We start from the raw sequence: 18,333 nt of genomic DNA on the forward strand, positions 1-18,333 counted from the left end.
TTAGAGAGATTAAACGTTTTATTCAAGGTCACAGGGCTAAAAGAGTAGCAGAATTCTCAGTCACTTGATTCTGCTTATCAGACACAGAAGTAGGACTTCAGGTTAGGAAGAAGGGACTAGAAGTTGACCAGGAGGGAAATCTACACTCTCTCTCAAGTTTAGGACAAAGAGAACTGCCTAAACCCCACTGGCTTCATGTATGCATTTGAGAAGTGCAGATTTTAAAGTCTTGGCCTTCTCCCTTGTTCCTAAGAGGAAGCCCAAGAAGAGACATTCTATTTTAGAAAACCACTGTCCGAGGAAGTGAAGGCATTGAATGAGTAGCCTTAGTATCTGAGACCCTCAAGCCCATATAGAAGTATAACCATACTCTCAGAGAGGTGCAAGGAAGCATAGATCCCTCTGTTAACCGGCTGTCAGCTGACCTATAACTATCCTAGTGTCATTAACCTACAAAAAAAACTGGAGGCAATTAAGTATGAATTATTGCTGTTACAATCAAGCGATAATTTACACATCCAAATGGGCATTTTACTTTTCAAAGCTGTCCTCCTGGGGGTCTGTATATTTATCTCTGCTGCTGTCACTTAAAATGGACATGGAAATTCTCTTTCAGAATTGCATCTTTTTCCTTTCAACATAGTTTCAAATTTTAGAAACAGCCACAAAGCATTTGAGTCCAAATATGATACCTAATTTGATTTAAGAATACGACATGATTGGCTAATCTCAAATGTTAGGTTTTTGGAAAAAATTTAGTTCATAATAAAACCTGTTTTTCGCTTTTGATGGTGGTGGTGTTGTTCCAGCTGCTTGGTCCTTAAGAATTTATGTGAAGACCATTTTCAGATTGGAGTTCCTAAAATGCTTTGATTAAGGGGAGCATCACATTGAAATGGATGTACAGCATTGAAGGACATTGTATTGAAATGTCTAAGCCCGTGTATATTTGTAAAATTCTTACCACATTATAGAAACCTTGTATGTAACTTACTAGAATCCACAACTAAATCAATGCATATACAAAGGGAACATTTCTGAGTGTCAGGCACTATGGCAGATAGCAAAAATACAAAACTTAAACTGATGGAGATATAAAGTCCTGGGACACAGGCAAATCCATCTAACTAGGAACATATGAATGATTTAACAGGAAGGCACTGTCTATTCTGTTACAGTCAAATCTTACTTTGGGTTTTTATTTTTAAACATCTAATTTGAGAATAGATGTATATTTACCACATACATTGTTCTGGAAACTTAAAAAAGTTATATCCAGGGTAGAAGGTGTTCTGGCACAGTCTCTGAGGGTGGAGCAGAACCAGCCATCAATCCTTTTTTCCACCATCTGGGAGGTGGAATGTCTATCTACGCTGGGGGCTCAGTGGACCTGAGTTCTCGGTGAGGTACACCTTTGCCATACAGTACTGTTTATTTCTATTTGATTTGGATTTTAGAATATGAAGTGGCATCTGAATAGCTAGAGTTTAGTAGTTTCCAGCGTAGGAAAGAAAATCCACACGAGATCCTGCAAGCCAGATGATGCCCTGTGTCACCAGTATATCTAACTGCTAAACAAAGCAAAAGGCAGCAGCTTTGAACTATTAAAATACAGAATGTAGGCCGGGCGCGGTGGCTCACGCTTGTAATCCCAGCACTTTGGGAGGCCGAGGCGGGCGGATCACGAGGTCAGGAGATCGAGATCATCCTGGCTAACACGGTGAAACCCCCGTCTCTACTAAAAATACAAAAAATTAGCCGGGCGAGGTGGCGGGAGCCTGTAGTCCCAGCTACGCGGGAGGCTGAGGCAGGAGAATGGCGTGAATCCCGCGGGGCGGAGCCTGCAGTGAGCCGAGATCGCGCCGCTGCACTCCAGCCTGGGTGAAAGAGCGAGACTCCTTCTCAAAAAAAAAAAAAAAATACAGAATGTTGAAGTTACAAAATCCTACACACATTCAAACTAGGCAACAAGAGAGTCCTGTGATTGGCTCTACTCTCAGAGCCAGAGTCTGCAAGAGTAAGAAATGCTTCAGGAAGCCCCACCAGGCAGGGCTGAGGCTGAGGCCAATACCAGTTCTGAAGGCTCTCACTCCTTTCCAAGGGATGGACCTTAGTAGCACACAGTCACCCGGCTGGTAATGGAGCTGGAACCCAAACCCAGCCCACATTGAGCTTGAGGCGGGGGGATATTCTGCTCTACATGACATAAACAAGTATTGTCCGCAAGGGAGTCAGAACCCTGAATAAAGAGAAAGAAGTGAAGGTCACTGACCCTGCTTTGGGTTTCTAACTTCATGGCAACAGACATACCATATATCTAGTATATGGCAACACAGGTACATACAAAGCTTTAGTGCAGGCTTGACCCAATATGCTGACACAAACCCCACAGAGGCCGGCAGGAGCTGGTAGAGCTGCTTAGCTTCCTCAGTGCTGTGGCGAAAGACAGGCTGCCTTGCCCCACAGAGCATCTGGAAAGAAGATGTACGAGAGCGACCACATCAGGCAGTAAAAAGCAGACAGAGACAATGGGGAGAAAAACAGCATGATGACACCTGGAAGAACAAAAAGTGCAGACACTCAATTTCTAGGAAGCTGTCTTCTATGCTTTCTACCCTCTACTCTCCCGTCCCCACCCTCCCATTCTTTACTTTTCACCCACAGTGCCTAAGAAACAAACAGAAAGAGACAGGAGCCCTGTCTTCAAGTTCAGTTTAATAGAGATAGGTAAGTAACTAGAGAAGTATAGCCCAATGCAGTCTCAGGTTCCATTGTGTCAAATTCACATCAGAAGTTCCAGCCAATAATAAATCTGAATTGCCTTTGTTAGGGAAAACAAAACAAAACAAGACAAAAACCAAAAACCCTTGTTAGGAAAAAAAAATCTTCCTCATTGTTTTAAATTTAACATGTGATAATGACCAATGCAGTATGATATGTATGCAGAAAAGAGTTTACGTGCAGGCCTGAGACTGCTATCCTCAGAAAGGCCTTCTTGCAAGGCTGGCCCTTGGCTGATGGCTGGAAACTTGAATAGTAAACAGTTCCCTAGACCAACATAAAACTTTCCCCAACTGATAAGAGTGTCTCACTGTTCCTAGATTGTCCATATAAGCACGGTGGTAACACCTGGTTTCCTTCTGGGAGTCTGGAATTTTGGTACATGGTAGGCACAGGGTGCTGACATGACCATCCCCCAGTAAAACTTGGGCACTGAGTCTCTCATCAGTTTCCCTGGTAGCCAACACTTTATTGTATTATCACAATTCAGTGCTGAGGAATTAAGTGCATCTCGTGTGACTCTACTGGGAGAGGACTCTCTGAAGCTTGCACCTGGTTTCCCCTGAACTTTTTCCCATGCACCTTTTCCCTTTGCTGATTTTGCTTTACATCCTTTTGCTGAAATCAATCTTAGCCATGAGTACAACAAGCTGAGTCCTGTGAGTCTTCTCAGGGGTGGTCTTGGGGACTCCCAACACAATTTGCATCTCAGATTTGCCACCAAAAGGCAAAAGAGCACTCACGTTTGTGGAATATCTATTTTGCACTAGACATTCTGCTAGATGTGTACATTTTTTTCATTTACACTTCACAATAATCCCGTGGTTTAGAACTAAGTCTGTTTTTCATAAGAAGAAACAGAAGTAACCCGTACGAGGTCCTGATTCAAACCCACTTCTGCTTGACTCTTAAAAACTAGACACACTGCCTCAGGGAGCTCAAAAAGAGGACAAAGAGAGTATGAGCCAATGGTATTTCCATGGGAATGATCACCATGTATCCTGTAAGAGAAATCAGAACATATGATCTGATAGAAGACCACTTCTAGGAGTAATAAGCAGTTAAGGATATGCATGGGCATTTTGGAATACTGTATTTCAAGAATAGTCATTGATCTGTTGAGGCAAAAAGACAATACTGAAAACCAGAGTTGTCTTGGAAAGTACATGGCTGGCGCGTTGGCTCCTGCCTGTAATCACAGTACTTTGGAAGGCCAAGGCAGGAGGATTGCTTGAATCCATGAATTTGAGATCAGCCTGGACAAAAGAGTGAGACCCCTCTCTACCATATATGTATGATTTTGGGCTACTCCCTGTAAAAAAAAAAAAAAGTATATCATATAAGGTTTCAGAGTGCTGGTCACAGGCCAGTTCTCAGACGTACGAAGCTCTGTGGGGTAGAAGGGACCTCAGTCTAAGAAGGCGACTGGCTGCACTCCAAATAAGAGGAATGTCCACAGAAGCCATTTTGAAATCTACCCAGTAGGGCTCTGGTATTAACTGTTGTCAAAATCTGTAAGGTGCAGTTTCCTCCCTTACTCACACAGCAGGACAATCTGAGGAAGGCTGAGGCCAAGTATGTGGTTTATTTTGAGAAGAGGGGGATCAGTAGTATCTACAGGAGCGAAGAACACTAAGCAATACTACTGTTATGAGATAGGAGAAGGGGAGGTGGAGGAGAAGGGCGAGGCTAGAAATGGACACATCTGTGCCAGAGGATTTATATTTATTATTTCATTTAATCTCAGAAATCCTGCAAAGTAGGGATTAGTGGCTTCGTTTTACAGATGGATAAAATTGAGCTCAAAACAGTGAGGTATTAGCCCAAGTTCAACTAATATGTGCTAGAGTTAGAGCTTGGGCTCAGGTCTTCCTGAGAAGCTTCCAAACCCAGAAGCTTCTCACCACCATTCTGCCTCTGCCACCTAAGGCATAGGAGGAGCCAGCTCCTGGAGCTTTGAAAGGGCTGTTGGTGCTAATGTTACAAAAGGTATAAACCTTAAGGGAAAGGTCAGGATGAAACCGAAGACCCTATAAACTAGATGGGACTCACATGGGAATAATGGAAGGAACTCTGGATCCCCATAGATGTTTGTCTTGTTTACAGGAGCACATTTTAAGAGAAGAAAAACTGATATTCCTTGAAGGAAGCCCTAAATCAGGGGAAGCTCTAGGGAGACCTCTGCAAGGCCCCAGTGTGACCAGGAACTCAGGGCCTGGAGCCCAGTGCTCAGTTACTTCAAACCCAACCCTAAGAGTCATCCATGTCTCCTCCTCCTTCCTCAATGTCAATTCTATTTCCAACATTTATCTCAAATCCATTCACTTCTCTTTCTCTCCACTGCCACCATCACCTCTCATCTGAACAAAAAGTTTGTTTTCCTCCTTGCATTCTCAGACCTACAATCTGTTCTCCACATTGCAGTCAAAGTGATTATTGAAAACTGCTGCTCCAGCCATACCACTTCCCTGCATAAATCCCTTTAGAGGCTCCTCATTTGCCTTTGGTATCAAATCCCAAATCCTGCCAGGTCTGCTCACCTCATGGCCTCAGTCTGTGTCACTGGCTGTCTCAGCAAGTTTCAGCCACATTGCTCCACTAATGTGTCCAGCCCCTGTGGCCTCAAAGCCATCACAACATACTGTTCCTCTGCCTGAACCTCCTGAACCTCCCCATCCCCACCTGGCCACTCCTCTTGTAGGTCTCACTTAAAAGACACCTGCTTAAGGATCCTTTCCTTCCCTTCAGATCATGCCAGCCTGAAGTAGGTCACCCTCTGACACTCTCTCAGAGCACCCTGCACTTACATAATACATACAGTGAAACTATATGTTTCTAGATATTTCTGCCATTATTTGTTTGATCTCTGTCTCCCCTGTGATCAGCCTCTAGATTCAGAGGCAGGGACTGTTTGCCTAGTTTACCAATTTGATTTCCAGTACCTGGCACACGGTGGGTGCTTCCTAAATCTCTATTGAACTTATTAACATTTAGCAAGTATATACTGAGCACCTACGATGTGACTGACACACTTCTAGGCACTGGGGATTATATTAATAGCATGAATAAAAGAGAGTCCTCTATTGGGGGTAGGTTTAGTGTTTATAGACAATAAGAAAACTAGTAAATATGTCAGATGATTATCAGTTCTATGGGGAAAAATAAAGCAGAATAAGGGACATAGAAAAATGCTGGGGTGAGGTACAGTGGCAATAAGCAACAGTGATAACAAACTGGCCATAGTGACATTTTCACTCACCTCCTATATAAACCAATTTTTTCCAGTTCTCAGACTCCAGGATTTTGTCATATGGATAGTAGCTCTGGTCCGTCATGAAGAGAATCATGAGTGAGGCCATGCAGCAGAGGATGAACCTGTTGCCTTTGGTCAGAAGGGAGGTGGAAGCCAAGATGCAGGAAGCATAGGAGCAGGGTAGACCCTTGTATGTGGAGGGGACTCCTGCCAGGAAGAACGCTGGAGATTAGCTGCTTCCCCCTGCTCTAAAGATACCAAAATGAAGCAAGCCCCTCTCTCTTTGGGTATTCCCCTACCCAGGATACAATATTCCCTTAAACCCAAAGGCAGTGGCAGGCTGAAAATCATTTATTCACAAAGATGATGCATGGGTTTTACATTGGTTTTCCAAGGGAAAGCAGGCAGCCAGCTAGGACCAGGGTGTGCCCTGGCTCCTAGGAAGTCTCTGCTGAAAGGGTCCTTTGAGACCTGCTAGTCTAAGCCCTGTGCTGTATCTGCTGTCCCTCACTTTGTGACCTTAGGCAAGACAATTTCCCTCACTGGAGCATGGTTTCTCCATCTGTTTTAAGGAACTGGAATACAACCTCCAGTTCTAGTCCAAGAATCAATGTGCTCCATCCAAAGGTCACAGGTCATGCATTGAGAAAGAGGCACAGCTGCTCCAAGAAATGAAGGCCCTTGCCTCCCAGCCCAGGGCTCTGCCAATGCCCCCTGCAGCCTTCAGTGGGCATGGGGCATGGGGCATGCAAGGAGGAAGGAAGAGGAGCTCCAAAAAAGGAGTCAGTAACTGCACCCCAGGCTTCTGGCACCCGACAGCCCCTCGTTCTGTGCTCCCCTGCCCTCTGTTCTAAGGCAACCTTGGTTCCACTCACCAGGTGAATAAAAGCACAAGTGGAAAGAAGCAGCTGACATGTAGATGATGGCCAGGATCCCACTCAGAAGTCCATCCACGCCTAGGAGCAGAGCGGAGGCCAAGCCGAAGGTGGTGAAGACGGCAAAGTCATTCAGCTCGGCTCCTGCCCCAGAGGGCCCAAGGTTAGAAGAACTTATACTCCCACGTCTTGCACCTTAGCCCCCATCTAGTAGGGGAGCTGGGGTAGTGACAAGAGGGGTCCTGAGGTCCCAGAAAGCAACAGCTGCTCCCCTGGGGCAGTCTTCAGATCAAAGATCGGGATCTCCTCCTGGCTCTGCCTTGCACTGGCCGGTGGCCTTGAGCAAGTATTTCCCCCTCAGATCTTAGTTTTCCCATCCCTTAACATGCAAGGCTTGGACTACAATCAGATACAAACTGATAAGCTGTGGGACTTTTTTCAAGCTAAATCTTACATGGAAGCATTTTACTGTATTTTAAACCAGCTGCTCTGCTAGTTTAATTTTCATCTCCTCTCTGCCAACTTCCTCTCACCCCACCCCTACCCACTTCCACTCCAATACCTGGATGGGCCCAGAACAGGGAAGCAGGGCAGATGAGAAAACTGAAAGCCAGGACAAGGACTGCCCAAAGGTCAGTAAGTGAGCCAGCAGAGGAGCTGGAGCTGGACCGCGGGGCTCCTGAACTCCTGCTCCAGGGCTGCTGCTGCTGCTGCTCTCAGGGAGGTGTGAACAGGGGTGGATGCCTGATGAAGGCCTGCGGGATGTTAGAGGATGGATGAAGGGGTGACCCCAGATGGATGCTACTGGGGGCAAGGATTAGGGGCCTGGGGCCTGAACTCACCCAATTTGGAGCAGATGTTGATGTGGCTGGTCATTGCCCTGACTGCCATGTCTAACAGGAAGCTGACCAGGAGCATCCAGGAGGCATAGTGGCGTTTCCTAAAGTGCAGGCCAGCAAGCCCAAACAGGGAAGCACTTTCGCAGTTTCCACTGGAGACTCTCCCCTGCCCCCCATTAGTATATTAGTATACACTAATATACTTCCCACACACCTCCCACACTTGCACACATACACACCTCTTCATGTCCCCCACACTCACATCCCTTCTGATATATGCTGCTTTTCGCACCACACATGCACACGCACATGCCTACATCCCTCACAAACTCAATCTACAGTCTTAAAGGGGTGCCCCAAACCCCCTAGAACATCACTAAGATCCCTTCCAACTCTAACTTCCAGGCATTTTTGATGGCACAGGGGACCTAGGTTCTAGCCCAGCCTCTGCCACCATCTCCCTATGAATTCTTAGGTAAATCACTACCCCATCTCTAGGCCTGTTCCCCCATCTGTAAAATGAGGAGTGTGTGCTAAATGATTTGTTTAATAGATACAAACCTATTCAGATGACCTGTTTCTCCTTGTGTGAGTTTTGGTAACTTATGTCTTTTAAGGGATTGATTATTTTCAGCTACGATATCAAATTTGTGGGCGTAGAGGTGTTCATAGCATTCCTTTATTATCCTTTTAATATCTGTGGAATCAGTAGTAATGGCCCTTGTTTCATTTCTGATATTGGTAATTTCTGTCTTGTCTTCTTTTTAACTTGGTTAGCCTGGCTAGAGGTTTACTGATTTTATTGATCTTCTCAAAGAATCAGCTTTTGGTTTCATCCATTTTTCTCTATTAATTTCTTGTTTTCAATTTCTCTGATTGCCACTCTAATTTTTATTTTATTTTTTTGAGATGGAGTCCCTCTGTTGCCCAGGCTGGAGTGCAGTGGCACGATCTCCACTCACTGCAACCTCCGCCTCCCTGGTTCAAGTGATTCTCTTGCCTCAGCCTCCTAGGTAGCTGGGATTACAGGCATTTGCCACCACATCCGGCTAATTTTTGTATTTTTAGTAGAGATGGTGTTTCACCATGTTGGCCAGGCTGGTCTCGAACTCCTCATCTCAAGTGATCCGCCGGCCTCAGCTTCCCAAAGTGCTGGAACTACAGGCATGAGCCACTGCGCCCGGCCTGATTTTTACTTTTTACTTTTTGTGCTTACTTTGGATTTAGTTTGCTTTACTTTTTCTAGTTTCCTAAGGTTAAAGCTTAAATTATGGATTTTAAATCTTTCTTTTCTTGACTATATGCATTCAATGCAATAAATTTCCCTCAAAGCAAAGCACTGCTTTCCCTGCATCCTATAAGTTTTGATAAATCATGTTTTCATTTTTTTTAGTTCAAAACATTTTCAATGTTTCGTGAGACTTCTTCTTTTATCCATGTGTCATTTAGAAGTGTGTTGTTTAATCTCCATATATTTCAGGATTTTTCAGCTATCTTTCTGTTATTGACTTCTAGTTCATTTCCATGTTGTCTGAGAGTATACTTTTTTAGAATTTGTTAAGGTATGTTTTATGGCCCAGAATGTGATCTGTCCAAGTGAGTTTGAGAAGAATGTGTACTCTGCATGGTTGGATGAAGTACTCTATAGATGTCCATTTTATCCAGGTGACCAATAGTGTTGCTGACTTCAACTATGTGTTTGCTGATTTTCTGCCTGTTGGATCTGTCAGTTTCTGATAGAGGGGGGTGGAAATCTCCAACCTTGATAGTAGACTCATCAATTTGTCCTTGCAGTTCTATTAGTTTTTGTCTCATGTATTTTGATGCTTTAAATGATTTCCATGAGCTCTTTCATACCCCACATTCTTGATTCTGTGCCTCCATCCAGCACCTGCTCTCAGGTCCCTCTAAAAGCTGCCACCACAGCTCCAAGCAAACCTGCCCTGAGAGGCCCATTCTCAAGTCTGCACCCTGATTGCAATGCTTAGGCAACCCAGAAGAAGCAAAGGGCCTGACCTAGACCTCAGCTGTCTCCAAACTACCACAGCATTTCCTTTGTTTAGACCTAGTCCTATGTATCTAAAGGGGACTGAAGTTAAATAAAAATACTCAGGGCACCATCATGGCAACACTCCTAGAAAATTAGGCTGTACTAAGAAGATATAAATTTTCTGGGCTGGGCACAGTGGCTCACGTTTGTAATCCCAGCACTTTGGGAGGCCTAGGCAGGTGGATCACTTGAGCCCAGGTGTTTGAGACCAGCCTGGGCAATATAATGAGACCTCATCTCTTAAAAAAAAAAAAAAAGTTTCTTTAAAAAAGAAATTTTCTGCTGTAGGTGTGCCCTACTTTATTATACTCCAAAAACCAAGACTTAGAGAATCACAAAAATTTCCAGCTGGAAGGGGGCTTAAACATCATCAAGTAAAGTCATCTTATTTTGTGGATGAGAAACAAATCCAAAGAGAAACAAAACCATCACTTACTGATGGTTATAGACAATCAAGTAGATTAGGAGATGTTACCTGCATCATAAAGGATTTATCTTTAAAGGACTGACATCCCAAAAACATTGAAATGGGATTCAACTTACAGAAATAGAATTTGCTTACAACATTTTGGGGGAACATATAATGCCTCGGACCTCCCAGAACAGTGCTAATTTCAAATATTCTGCCAGGTCGTATGATCTAAGAATTAGAAAATATGAACTGTGGCCTACCCAAAGATTGCATAAGGGCCACCAGAACAGAATCTATTGACTTTCTCACAAAAACCATTCTAGACTGCCATAGCTGGAATGAACTGGTACCGTTGAGTATGGGATCTTGGCCTCTTGACTCCTAAGCCACTGCACTTACGCTGGGTACACTGTGGATTCCTATGCCTCAGTGCCTGCTGTCTAAACTCTCCCTCTCCTTCCTGCATGCCACTGGCTCCAGCTCTTGGCTAAGAGCTTGCTGGGCCCCAGACCTACCTGCTGAAGCTGAAGATGATGGAGAAGAGCCCCAGCACCATGTTGGCCAGAGATAAGGCACTGGTAACATCCTTCCAGGAAACCTCATTTATCTGGGAATGGCTCTGGTCATGGCTCAGGAAGAAACTGGTACCCTTACCTGGGGCCCAAGAGAGAGGGGCGAAGGGTTCCCAAGGTTAAGGAGTCCCAGAAGAGGCTCCCAGGGACCTGTTCCACTAGATCTCATCCTGGAATGGCACCCTCCCTACATTCTGTTTCACTGGCTGGACTAAGGGAGACAGGAGGTAGATGAAAGAGACTCAGGAGGTGAAGACAAAGGTGCTGAGGATCCAGCGTCTTGGGAAAGCTCAACAGCAGAGTGGGTGAACCAACACAAGCATAGTTTCCACTCCCTCTCTGACTGCACCTTTGCCCCACAGCGCAGACATCCCTCCAGTCCATATGCTGACTCTCCTGAAGCCCCATGGCCCAGAATGCAGGGGGTATGGGGCCCTTCTCCCATCTGAGAGGGGGGCCCTTGTCACTGACGAAGGGTTGACTTGAGAGAGAAGTAGTGCCAGGAAGCCCTGTTGTCCCACAGTCCAAGTTCACTCCTTCTGAAGCACAGGGCTGCAGCCGAGGTGCCTCAAGGTCCTGGTTCTGACAGGCCCCAGTCAGAACAGCAGGCCTACTTCCCACGAGGAAAGAGACGGCAGATTAAAAATGAATGTGTAGCCGGACACGGTGGCTCATGCCTGTAATCCCAGCACTTTGGGAGGCTGAGGCAAGTGGATCATCTGAGGCCAGGAGTTCAAGACCAGCCTAGCCAACATGTTGAAACCCTGTCTCTACTAAAAATACAAAAATTAGCCGGGTGTGGCGGTGCACACCTGTAATCCCAGCTACTCAGGAGGCTGAGGCAGGAGAATCGCTTGAACCTTAGGAGGCAGAGGTTGCAGTGAGCCAAGATCACACCACCGCACTCCAGCCTGGGTGACAGAGCGAGACTCTGTCTAAAAAAAAAGTGTACAACACTGAATAGTTCACAAAGATCTTTTCGCCATGTTCCCATCCCCATGTCTGTTTCTCAGATCCTGACAACCTCAGGAGATGGTGCTAGAACTCTCCCCTATTTTATGAATGAGGAAACTACGGTTAAAAGAGAGGAAGATACTTGCTCAAAGTCACACAGTAAGTAGAACCAAATCCCATCTGTTTGATTCTAAATCTGCTGTTTCTTCGCTGCGGGCATAGATTTCAGCAGGAGGAGGTGTGTGGGATGTGGCAGTGAACGAGCTCAATGGCCAGGCCTGCGAGGCAGCAGCAGCCTCCCTGTGTGTGGGGGACCGTCCAGCCCAGGCCCCACAGTGCTCCCAGTCTCTCCCAGTCTCTCCCAGTCTCTCCCACAACAGGGAATTGGCTGGCCCCGCCCATCTTCACAGCCTGTCTTGTCTCTGTTTTCACTCTAAGACCACATTTGTACACCTTACACTCAATCTGCTTGAGAAACTGAGTCTCTTGGAGAAAGAGCCCCATTCCTCCCCAAAACTGAGAAGCCCCGCTGGTTGGGGCAAATGTACCAGCCACAAATAGATCCTGCACTTGAGTGAAATAAACAAGTTTCAAGGTGTTCCCAGATCTGTTTTCTCATTTAATCCTCACCCATTTCAGATGTGAGGATTAATCTCACCTCCAGCTCTGCCTCCATCCAGCCCCTCTGTTCAGCCCCAGGCCCATCTGGTCTGGACAAGAGCTGAGACAAACCATGGTCTTTTCTCATAAACCTGCCACCAACATGCCAGCAGCTGGGAGGGCTGACTTGGAGTTTGGGACTAGAGTTTATCAGGGCAGCACTGCTGGGCTCACTGCCTCCATGGGCCAGCCTCACTCACCAAAGGTGATCAGTAGCTACATGGCCAGAGCCATTGGGATTCCTAAGACGTTCGTATGCCAGAGCCCCTCCAAACCTAAGACAAGAAGCAATGCAAGCCAGGGAAATCTGGGAAGGGAAGGGGACAAAGGACTTGCTGCATACTCCCTCCCCATGAACCCGCTGTAGTGGTCTCTCCTGGGTCTCTGGGCTGACCCCAGCAAGATCAAACATCCCACTGTCTGCTGCTCAGAGCCAGTTAGCAGGTGCCCAGGGTCTGTCTACCACCTGTCAAGCATTGCTGCTGCCTCTGTGCTACTTCACACTGGTTAATTTTTAATTAATGGTCAATTGTCTACTATATTATCTCTTTCATTATCTCCTCCATTCACAAACCACTTTCACATTTAGGATTTCCATTGGCCCTGTGAGCTCTGTCAGGCAAGGGTTCTTATCCCTACTTTCCAGGTAAAGCAAGGAAGACTCAGAGATGGGAAGAACCTAGCTCAAGGTCACACCAGAAGTGGCAGAACAAAAGTTACAATTTTGCCTTAAGTGTTCTTTCCCCTGTGCTCTGCTGTCTACCAACCAAGAGGACTGAACATTGTATTGGTTATATGCTGTGCCTGAGCTGGGTGCTGGTAGAAACCTTGGTCCCTACCATCACAGAGTTTACAACCTATCCAAGGAAATGAGTCTCTTGCATACATGTAGAGACTTAGACCCTATTCATAGTGGTACCTTATCTTACAGATGGGGAAACTGAGGTTTCAGGAGAGTTATGTGACTTGTCCAGTAAATGGTGGAGCCAGGATTTGAGTCTCCTCTTTCCCAGTTAAATGCTGTTTGCAGCAGAATGCACAGGTCCCAGGTGTGAAAGGATGTGGAATTGAGAGTAAGGGCTGTAGAGGACAACAGAAATAAGGAACCACCCACTCATTCAGCAAATGTTTGGCCAGGGGCAAGATGTGGTGCCTGGTGCTTGGGACACAGAGAAGATTAAGACCAAAGGACACAGTTTAGCCACAGTACCTAACCCTGCACAGAAAAGAGGCGACCGGGCTACTAATGGAGCACCGAAAAGGGGCTCAGCCTGCCACGGGGTGAGAAGGCTCCCAGGAGGGGCGACGGCTGAGGCTTGGCACAGCACGAGACTGCAGGTGATCTGGTCACTCCCCAGCTTCTTGAATGCCCTCAGGATGGAGTCCAACTCCTGCGTTTGGTATGCCAGCCCTGCTCAGCTCTCCCAGCTTCCTCTCAGTCCTCCCCACCCTTCTCAGGACCTCCCTTTGGACTTGGGTTGGGTGGTGCTCCTCTTTGGGAAGCCCCTCTGACATCCCCCCTGAGCACGTTAGGTGCCCCTCATCTGTATGGTCTTGTCTTCCTGTGCTTACCATGTGACACTTGGCACTCTGTTTGGGCACCGCCTACACTGGCTTTCCTACAGGGAATGCAATTTGAGTGCTGGCAGAGGTCCCTGTACCCAGTATGAGGCCTGACAATAGAAGTTGTTCTGTGTTTGTTAAATTAACATCACAGGTCACTCTGGTGCTTCCCTGAGGTCCTCTCGCTGCACCAAATCTATTGACCTTCCATCTAACCCTGCCCAGTGTGGCCTCCAAGAAGCCTCAGATGAACGCTCAACAGTCCAGCCCCTTCCGCATACCCAGCAACTACCCAGTTCTTATGGTCTTCCACTTACTCATTTTTTAAAATGCTGTTTATTTATTGCCAATGGCTGCTCTGTGCCAGGCCTTGTGTGTGGGGTGGGGGATGAGGAGAACAAGAGCCAGGCCGCACACTCCAGCAGCTCAGAGTCTGGTAGAGGAGGCAGCTGTGTGTAGGGACAAGTGTAATGTTGGACAAGGGGATGTGCCAGCTGTTGTGGAGAGACTAAGTCTGGGGTGGGGCAGGGGAAGGTTCCACTCCTGTGGTGACATTTATCAGGGTCTCTAAGGATGAACAAAGAATTAGGAGGGACATTCTTGGCCCAGGGAATGAACCGCAGGTGCGGAAGCACGATGAGGAGATGGATCCTGGGAGAGAGGGGTGACCAGAGATGACACTGGCAGGTAGGCTGCAGGGGGTGGTCGTGCGGATGTGACCTTGAGTGGCAGCCCGTGGCGGGCACTGTGGTGTTCAGTAAGGGAGCGGAGTCTTTGTCAGACACGGGCAGGGAGCGCAGGGCGGCTTGGAGGCAGCAAACTGCAGAAAAGGAAACCGGCCAGGAGACGGGGGTGGGGGCGAGGAGGGTGGACGTGAGGAGGAGAAAAGCAGGGCTGTGGCAGTGGGGCTGCAGAGGAGGGGAGAGTTGAATATGGCTCTGAGGTTTCTAACTGAGTGGCGGGGCGGCGCCTCCGCGGAGTGAAACCATCCAGGCGGAGCTCTCCAGCCGGCGACACGCGTGGCACAGGAACGGCGACGACGCCGCTCATGCCAGTTACAGACCCCCTCCCCTCCCAGCCCCCGCTCCTTTCCTGGAGGCTGGAAACCCTCCGACGGAGGGCCGGCCTCTGGGGATGGGACGTGGTCCCCTGGCCCACTCTGGCTGTCCCAAGAATGCCCAGGCCCGGCTTCAGCCGCGACCGCATCGGGAAGATGGAGCCGGGCTGGTCGCCGACAGCACCCGGGCAGCGCGCTTCTCGCCCCTTCCACGCGGCCGCGGAGGCTCACCTGAGGGCTCACCCTGGGGACAAGGCATTCCTACATGAGATGGGGGTCCGCCCTCCTGCCCCGTTTCCTGTGCGGTGGAGGGGGCCAGCCCTAGCGAGGAGCGCCTCTCGCTCCCACCCTAGCTCTTAGCTCACAATCCTCAGAGCAGGGGAGGGGTTGCGGGTCTGTAGTCGGGGAGAAAGGGCCTCAGTTTCCAGGGGAGCCCAGGTCTTGTAGTGGGGGCGGTGGGGAATGGAGGAGTCCCAGGGAAGGGGACGTCTCCTCTACCTGGGCCAGGCTGGGAAGGCTTCATGGTGGAGACGGCGGCCCAGGCGCGTGGGCCCGGAGTGGGGCGGGAAATGCGCTGGGGAGGGGAGGCGAGGCTGTGCCGGGATGCTGGGCCCAGCCTCTCCTGGGCCCCTAGAGGTAAGCTCCACGCGGGGAGGGCTGCTTGTACGTTTGCTTCGCTACTGTTCGCTGTGCCTATAGGAAGGGCATAGGCACATAGGAATACTATTTGGATGAATAACAAGCTAAGGAATTTGGATTCAATTCCTGAAGAAAAGTTTTTCAGTAGGAAGGTGACATGGTCAGGTTGTTTCAGGAAGACTAACCTGGCAGGCATTGTGGAGGAAGGATCTGCAATCCCGCAGGGCAGGAGGCAGGTGAGCAACAGATGGGATGGGAAGAAGGAGCCCCCTCAGGAGCCCATGTGAGATGGACTCCCACGGGTGAGAGCAGCGAGAGGGAGGGGATAAGAGCATCTCAGAGGTGACTATCTTTGGCAGCTGGGCTGACAAAGTGCTACAGAAAGAAACTTTTTGGTATTGGGTAAGGATTTCAGGCACGGGTTCTCAGATAGTGCCCCATCCTCACCAGTCCACCGGAAGCGACACTGGAGCAGGGATCACTGTGAGGACCCCACAGGAGAATATAAAAGGGCAAGGGAGCTAGGAGGTCAAGTGACACTTTGCCTCTCCTTGCAGCCAGCCCGGGAAAGAGGAGTTTAAGACCAAGCATGTTCTGAGAACACCACACAGCAAGTACTGGGCTACATGTTGTACAGACATTCTCATCATGTCACTGGAACTTCTCAGCTACCCTGAGGTTAGTGTTAGCATTCCCATCCTACAGAAGAGGAAGTAGGGGATCAGACAGCTGATTCTACTGAAGAACACACCATTAATAATTAGTGGAGCTGAGACCTGAAAACAGTGATACCAAAGTCAGACCTAGGGTGTGTGAGAAACCGGGCGGAGGCAACAAAAGGTTTGCTACACGCCCCAGCCTGAGTCAGGCCAGCTTCCTTTGACCATCCACGTGTTTCTCTTCATTGCTCCCTGCCATGTGGCCCATTAAAGTGGCAAATTAGCCAGGCACGGTAGCTCACACCTGTAATCCCAGCACTTTGGGAGGCCGAGGCAGGCAGATCACGAGGTCAGGAGATCAAGACCATCCTAGCCAACATGGTGAAACCCTGTCTTTACTAAAAATACAAAAAAAAAAATTGGCCGGGTGTGGCAGTGCTTGCCTGTAGATGCAGCTCCTCGGGAGGCTGAGGCAGGAGAATGCTTGAACCTGGGAGGCGGAGGCTGCAGTGAGCCGAGATTGCACCACTGCACTCCAGCCTGGGCGACAAAGCTAGACTCCATCTCCAAAAAAAAAAAAAAAAGAGTGGCAAATTAAAAATTGTAGCATAATGATTATACCAGCTTACCTTTAAACCAAGTTTACATTCCAGCGTTAACACTTACCAGATGTGTAAACGTGAACAAGTTACTTTTTCTGAAACTGTTTCCTAATCTGTAAAATGGGATTGTTGTCAGAATTAAATGAGATTATATGCTTGGCAGAGAGTAGAAGCTCAATTATTAGCATTATTAATCTAAGGATATGATCATACATCTATTAGCCTGGACATCCCCAAAGTTTCCTTCAGGAGAGGGGAAGGAAGCAGGGAGGTTGAGAAAGATACCCCCCCTAACAGAAGTTTCTAGCTTCCCTCATTCTGGATCTCACAGGAAGTACAGAACAGGAACAGTAAGTTAGGCTACTTACACTTGTGCTAATATGGTAGCCAGCAGCCACATGTGGCTACTGAGCACTTGGAAGGTGGCTAGTCTGAATTGAGACGTGCTGTAAGTATAAAATACATACCAAAGTTTGAATGCTTAGTTTAAAAAAGAATGTAAAATAATTTCTTTTAGTAATTTGTTGAAATGCTAATACTTTGGATATGTTGGGTTAGATAAAATGTATGTATGTATTTATTTTTTTGAGACAGGGTCTCACTCTGTCACCCATGCTGGAATGCAGTGACATGATCATGGCTCAAAGCAGCCTGGACCTCCCGGGCTCAAGCAATCCTCCTACCTCAGCCTCCCAAGTAGCTGGGACCACAGGCACATGCCACCATGCCTGGCTAACGTTTGTATTTTTTGTAGAGATGAGATCTCCCTATGTTGGCCAGGCTGGTCTTGAACTCTTAGGCTCAAGCGATCCTCCTGCCTCAGAGTCCCAAAGTGCTGAGATTATAGGCATGAGCCACTGCACCTGGTGATAAAATGTATTCTTAAAGTTAATTTCACTTTTTACTTTTTGATGTAGCTACTGGAAAAATTTAGATCACATATGTGGCTCACATTATATTTCTATTAACTGCATTGACTTGGATCCTTCACAGGATATAGGTGCAGAGCTGCAGATGTCCATCCATTGATTTATTCTTTTTTTTTTTTTGAAGTGGAGTCTCACTCTGTCGCCCAGGCTGCAGTGCAGTGGCACAATCTCGGCTCACTGCAACCTCCGCCTCCCAGGTTCAAGCAATTCTCAGGCCTCAGCCCCCTGAGTAGCTGGGATTACAGGTGCCCGCCACCACACTCAACTGATTTTTATATTTTTAGTAGAGATGGGGGTTTCACCATGGTGGCCAGGCTGGTCTTGAACTCCTGACCTCAAGTGATCTGCCTGCCTTGGCCTCCCAAAGTGCTGGGATTACAGGCATGAGCTACCACGCCTGGCCCACTTATTCATTATTAAGAGTATTTATCATGTGCCAGGCACTATTTTAGATGCTCGAGACAGCAGTAAACAAGACAAAGACAGTC

At 47.6% G+C, this 18,333-nt stretch overlaps 2 protein-coding genes across 2 annotated transcripts in view; both read right to left on the reverse strand.

The window, feature by feature from the left end:
* Positions 1–18,207, reverse strand: TMEM269 (transmembrane protein 269). The gene is made up of 6 exons (XM_008965366.6): positions 15,248–18,207; positions 10,726–10,864; positions 7,752–7,849; positions 6,910–7,053; positions 6,041–6,241; positions 1–2,555 (listed from the first exon to the last, which is right to left on the reverse strand). The coding sequence occupies exons 1-6, from the start codon at positions 15,273–15,275 to the stop codon at positions 2,428–2,430; spliced, it is 738 nt and encodes a 245-aa protein (XP_008963614.1). The 5' UTR covers positions 15,276–18,207; the 3' UTR covers positions 1–2,427.
* C1H1orf50 (chromosome 1 C1orf50 homolog) overlaps positions 7,831–18,333 on the reverse strand; it is a 25,255-nt gene continuing 14,752 nt past the window's right edge. The window contains exon 6 of the mRNA XM_057299182.1: positions 7,831–7,849. The gene's annotated coding sequence lies outside the window, so the exon portion shown is untranslated. The remainder of the gene's footprint in view (positions 7,850–18,333) is intronic.

This window comes from Pan paniscus, chromosome 1 (genome assembly GCF_029289425.2).
Source record: "Pan paniscus chromosome 1, NHGRI_mPanPan1-v2.0_pri, whole genome shotgun sequence".
NCBI classification, from domain to species: domain Eukaryota; kingdom Metazoa; phylum Chordata; class Mammalia; order Primates; family Hominidae; genus Pan; species Pan paniscus.